General features: G+C 48.3%; 1 protein-coding gene across 1 annotated transcript; it reads left to right on the top strand.

Moving 5' to 3' along the window:
• The first annotated feature begins 3914 nt into the window (after positions 1 to 3914).
• Positions 3915 to 4952, top strand: LOC136503981 (protein STRICTOSIDINE SYNTHASE-LIKE 10-like). Its single transcript, XM_066498883.1, has one exon. The coding sequence runs from the start codon at positions 3915 to 3917 to the stop codon at positions 4950 to 4952; it is 1038 nt and encodes a 345-aa protein (XP_066354980.1).
• The last annotated feature ends 1508 nt before the right edge of the window (positions 4953 to 6460 follow it).

The following is a 6460-nucleotide window of genomic DNA, read 5'->3' as shown; positions in this document are numbered from 1 at the left end:
TTAGAAAAAAAAATAAAACCTCTTTGTCAAGGGCCGGATAGAGGGCACTCGGCAAAGAATTTTTTTTTAAAAAAATAAAAAAACTTTGCTGAGTGCCTGCAGGGTTGGCACTCGGCAAAGCGACCGTCAACGGGGCCGGCGCCGTGACGGTCGCTTTTCTTTGCCGAGTTCCCCCGGAGCTCTCGACAAAGCCTTTGCCGAGTCCCCGATAAAAGACACTCGGCAAAGAGGGTTTTGTCGATCAATTATTTGCCGTGTGTTCTTTGCCGAGTGCCGCACTCGGCAAAGGCTTTGTCAGAGTGCAATTTGGCCTTTGCGGAGTGCCTCAAAGAACCTGAATCCAGTTGTGGTACCCCTATACCGAACTGCACGACTAAGAGAAAAAATCATGGTAATGAACAAAAAAGGTAATATCTGGATTTCATCTCCACAATCTATCGATCATAGCACTAAAACTAGACATATATCACCCTTCAGGTTTACAGTTCTTTCAGGCTAAATACTAAAAAATACGGTGAAACCACAAAATTCACATGATGCAGGCTAAATAGAATTGGAACAGTTCACAATGATAAAAGAGGAATAAAGATAAAAAAGATAGATTCTAAGAGAAGAATTTGACATACCTCAATATAGGATTCTCAATTTCTCATGCATCTTCAATATCTATTGAAAGCTTGTTCTTGTCCCAATCCCAGCCAAAACCACATGTAGATAGCATACCATTGACAATATTGTAGTGCTTGTCGAATGTCTTGCTCCGGGACTCAATGTTGCTCTCTTTTTTTTTTTGACTTACTCAATGTTGCTCTTTGTGATGTTGACTCCAGATTTCTCTCGAACATTATTAATTGCAGCTGTGTAGACATGTGATTTCCAATTTCCATCCGTTTTGCCATCGATAATGATATATGGCGGTCGTCTGGACGGGAACGGACGCACCCACTCGCTCTCCCCCTGCTCCCCCGCAGGCATTCGCTCCCGCTCACCGACACCGCTCTCCGTCCGCACCCCAGGATGGGATGCCACACCAGCGTGCCAGCTTGCTGCCGCCTCCACCTGGCTGTGCTCCATCCCTCCCTCTGTCCCTCCCTCCCCCGCGACCTCCATGCCACCCCGCGCTCCCCAGCGACCCCGCTCCCCCCACCGGAGACGAGGACGATGGTGGCGACGACAGTGGCTCCGACGAGATAGGTCGTTCCTCTTCTAGATCGAGCCCTCCTCCTCCTCCTCTGAATCTGAGCGCCCCCTCCTCCTCCTCTGGATCTGAGCGCCCCCTCCTCCTCTTCCTCCCCCTCCTCTGGATCTGAGGGACGCGGCGGTTGCTAGGGTTCCGACGAGCTCTGTTGTAGTAGCCTTGTTTTGCTGTTGCAACAAGTAATACTCCCTCCGTATCCGTTTTAGATGACGTTCTGGTGTCGTAGTCGTTTGCGCGAAAGGAAGACGTTGCGGCTCGTGGGATGGACTTTTGACTCGTTTGCCCCTGCCGCTTGGGTTCGCACGCTCGGCCCGGTTATCCGCTCGACACTGCATTAATCGCGCGCCTTCCTTCATCTCATCTTCCTCACATCACGCTCGGCATGGAGACCGGCGGCCAAAATGTTGCCGCCGACGGCCAAAACGCGCGCGCACGAGCAGCCACCACGGCAAACGAAATGCATTCGTGTACAGTGCCATGCAAAATGCATCACATATAAAAAATAAGCGAGTTGCGGGGACTCGAACCGGCGACCTACTTCGCTGGGCACCCAAGAGCTAGCCACTAGAGCAACGCATCTTTTCTGTACAGGGGACAACTGCAGCCCCATTTAATAAGGGTAGACATGGAAAATTACTCCCTAATTAATCTCTCCTTGGTAAGCGTACTCATGTCCTAAACGTCATCTAAATATGATATGGAGGGAGTACTTCTTTGTTGCATTAATCTCTTTTTTCTGATGTTGCATCTCGCGTTGCACTTTGTTCTGTTGTTGTAGTAGCCTTGTTTTGCTGTTGTAACAAATAATATTTCTTTGTTGCATTAGTCTCTTTTTTTCTGATGTTGCATCTCACATTGCGCTTCTGTTTCTGTTGTTGCAGTAGTCTTTGTTCTGATGTTACAACAAGTAATATTTCTTTGTTGCATTAGTCTTTTTTTTTCTAATCTTGAATCTCGCATTGCAGTAGCTTTGTTCTGTTGTTGCAGTCGCCTTATTCTGATGTTGCAGTAGACTTGTTCTGATGTTGCAAACAAGTAATACTTATGATACTGCATCTCGCATTGCTCCGTGTTGCAACAGATCTTTCGATGGAAAATTTCTCATTCGGGTGATGGAGCACGGTGGGGATGGAGCATGGAGGGCAACAGGTGTGCAGGGGATGGCGGCACGATGGGGGATGGCGACGCGGATAGGTGGTCCCGTGGGGCGCGGCGGGGGGATGGGTGGCGCGGCGGGATGGTAGGGGACGGGCAGTGCCGGTCCTAGGATTACAAGGGCCCTCCGGCGATATCGTCGTAACGGCTCCTCTTGATCATGCATAAAATCTTATAATATATATGCGCTAATTTTACTTGCAAAACGAAAACAAATTCAATAACATATTTTTAATTTAACATGTCTGAGAATTATCGAGGAACAATATAGATTAAGGAATATATTTGTAGATGTATGATAATTATCGAGAAATAATGTAGATTAAAAAAATAATATATTCGTTTTCTTTTCTCACTCATGACAAATGTTTCTTAGGTAACATTATAAAATTCTAACATATAAATTAGAAGAAAAATATGACTATATGGGTACAAAGTACTAGAAGTCTGGACTACTATACAAATAATTAATTTGAATTAAAAATAAAAAGAAAAAAAATACATTGGGCCTAAACAACTAATCGGTGATCGCAATTCATAAGAAGAAAATAATCAAGATGTCGTCGTCATGGAGCCCTTCCTGGTCGCTGTCCTCGTGCGCCGTGTCCGTGTCTCCGGTAGTCTAGCTCTTCGCGGCGGCGCGGCTCGCTAGCTCCGCGCGTGTAAGGCGCACGTCCCGAACTCATGATCAGAGTGTGTTGTGTGCAGCGTGACTCCTCGCCTTCTCTCTATCCGAGGGCCGTGGGGAAAGGAAACTAGAAAAGAAATGTTAATGTTGTCTCTTTGGACCACCTAGTTCTATGTCTCTCTTCTTATTAGTTTGCTAATGTTTAATGGACTATAGGACTTGAGGGTTTGTATATCTGGGTTTAGGCCCCTCCTCCGCTTGGGCCCTCGGCCGTCGCACCTCGTGGCCTACCCTTAGGGCTGGCACTGGGGACGGGCGACGTGGCGGGAGGACGGGATGGCAGCGTGGCAGAAAGACGGGCCACGCGCGAGCGTGGGACACGGGCCGTGCTATGTCAGTGGATTTGTTGTATCTGAATGGAAGGTGGATTGGTCGGGATCAAAACGGTGGAGTCGGACTGACCCGAGGTGCGTCCGGACGCGCCGCTGAAATCGGGCGTCCGGGCGCTAGGTGTGTCGTTTTGCCATTGACATTATTAGTTGTATATATACTAAAGGTGAAAAATCTAGTGATTACGTGTTCAAAGATTAATTTATTATAGCCAATGCAGGGCACATGCTGTGTAATTGCGTATTGGTTGAACGTGTATACCTCATTGCTAATTGCTAATTGCTACCAAAAAAAAAGAGTGTTAGTAATTTAACAGAGTTCTTACTGGCCATGGACAGGTGTGGCCGTGGACGTCAACAACTAGCTCCTGTCGTAATCTGTACTACTACTCGGGCAACCAAGAGTGTTCGCACTCGATACAACTGAGCTCAAAGAAAGATCGTCCGCATACAACTGAGCTCATATATATACCTACGTAGATAGGTGCCTGCCTACCCACCTGTCCATCGATCAAACCACAACCGTACACGCGTGTTGCATGCGATGTCGCGCCTCGTCTTCTGCCTCGTCCTCTGCCTGCTTTGCGCCGTTGCTACGGCGGCCGCGACCATCCACGTCCCGAAGCAGTCTGACTCTAGCGCGGTCGCCTTCGACTTCGTCCCTTTGCCGGACGGCGTCACCGGCGCCGAGAGCCTGGCCTTTGACCGCAGAGGCCAGGGTCCCTACGCCGGCGTCTCAGACGGCCGCGTGCTCAAGTGGGGCGGCAGCGCGCGTGGCTGGACGACCTTCGCGTACAGCACCAACTATGCCCACAACCCATCCTGCAAAGCTTCCCCGGCGCGTCCCGGCGACGCCGAGGACGTCTGCGGCCGCCCCCTAGGGCTCCAGTTCAACGTCAGGACCGGCGACCTGTACATCGCCGACGCCTACCACGGGCTCCTGAAGGTTGGTCCCGCGGGTGGCGAGGCCAAGGTGCTGGCAGCCAAGGCCGACGGTGGCGCGTTCACCTTCGTCAACGGCGTCGACGTCGACCAGTCCACCGGCGATGTGTACTTCACAGATAGCAGCATGTCGTACACGCGTCGGCATAACACCCAGATCTTGCTAAACCGTGACTCCTCCGGCCGGCTGATGAAGTATGACGCACGGGCCAAGCGTGTTATAGTGCTCAAGGATGCTCTGCCCTATCCCAACGGCGTCGCGGTGAGTGCCGACCGGACACACGTCGTGGTGGCGCACACAGGGCCGTGCCAGCTGTTCAGGTACTGGCTGAAAGGGCCTAAGGCTGGCACCTACGAGCTCTTTGCTGACTTGCCTGGGTACCCGGACAACATTAGGCGTGATACCAGAGGAGGTTACTGGGTCGCGCTGAACCGGGAGAAGATTGACGGTGAGGCTGCAGCGGCCGGCAAACACATCGTCGGTGTACGCCTAGATTCAAAGGGCGTGCAGCGTGACGAGATGATGGCGGAGGACAAGAGTGTCACACTCTCCGATGTCTCAGAGAAAGATGGAAAGCTCTGGTTGGGCTCAGTCGAGCTCGACTACGTCGGATTGGTTGACCAGAGGTCATTAGATTAGATAGTTTTAGGTTAGTTATGGTTTTCAAAAACTTTATTGTAAGTTATTAGGCTAGATTTTAATGTTATATAAATATTAGTACTATTTTTTAGTGAGGAGATTTATATACGTGTGAATTGGTTTTAAATTGTAAGCTCGTTTGGTTTGAACTTGTTTATGGGGAAGGTTGATTTTCTTATTATAGCGTGTCCAATATTTGCAACTGAAACCTTTTATGCGTTAGTCCTAGCTTTTCACCTAAAAGTATACTAACTAAAAACAAGTTGACTAGCTTTTCACCTAAAAGTATACTAACTAATTAAAAACAGTTTCATCAGTTGACTCTATATCATTGGCACCCTATATCATTAATTGGCACCAGAACAGAAGTTGGTACTAGATGATAACGTAGGGCTCGAGACCACGTTGCCTCATGAAAAGATGTTCGCACATGAACACGTCACATGAGGAGTACGTCACGTTGGGAGCACCATACACGCTGGTGAGATCTTTGAGACCTAGCTAAAACCTCATAAGCACATGTTAGTTCTGTAATTATTTGGTGGCAAACTGGCAATGAGTTACTCTTTTTTTAACCGGCCGTCCTAGGTTTTTACCATCGGTGAAGCAATATTATACTATACCCACACTGTCACCAGGAACATGCATGTCCCGGGAACGTGGATCAATCTTATCCCCACAGTGAAAAACTCTTTCTTAACGAGCATACCACACGTTTCACGACTCAATCGTCCCCGGGACTGAGAGACGTTCATGCTGTGCATGCATGGCCTGATGATGATCGAACACGGATTCAGTTTATATATTAATTAATTCTGGACAGACGCATTATTTATATTTATTTATATATCTCCCTCGTGCGTATGCATATGCCTTCTCTCTTCAGGTGATCAAGCAGTTAACACGTGCGTCGGTAAACGGTAAAGGCGCTTTGCTAAAAAGGCATAATTAAAAATATTGTTCACTGATTTGTTATGAGAGAGAAATAATGCTCGTTCGCTAAAATAAGACAAGCGAACATGGCCCTGTACTTGGCGTAGGACTCCGAATGTACGTGTGTTGGGCTCTTTCCCAATTGCGTAACTCCTGCAACCTGCATGCGCACGGCCATCTTCTGTATGCAGACGCGCCAGATGAGAATTAATATTTTGGATTTCTTCAAAACACAAAATATAATATAACACGAGCAACGCTGCCTAACTACCGGATGGAGGAGAAAGTGAACCTACAGAGCTAGCCCCGTCCTCACTACTACAGAAACGGGTTTTACTTTCGGTAGGAAAACCCTTTCAGTCCCGGTTTTCCAACCGGAAGTACGAATCCGGGACTAAAGGGCTCCTTCTTTAGTCATGGTTTCTCGCCCGGGACTACACCAGGACTAAAGAGGCCTCTTGGCCTGGCCACGTAGGTCGGCCCTTTAGTCCCGGTTGGTATTACCAACCGGGACTAAAGGTTATCTTTTTTTTGTTTCTATTTTCAATTGATGATTCGTTTTGGTTTTTGAATAG

The sequence above is a fragment of the Miscanthus floridulus genome, chromosome 14, assembly GCF_019320115.1.
Source record: "Miscanthus floridulus cultivar M001 chromosome 14, ASM1932011v1, whole genome shotgun sequence".
Taxonomy (NCBI): Eukaryota; Viridiplantae; Streptophyta; class Magnoliopsida; order Poales; family Poaceae; genus Miscanthus; species Miscanthus floridulus.
The sequence above is the reverse complement of the archived record's forward strand: the minus strand, read 5'-3'. Positions and strand labels throughout refer to the sequence as shown.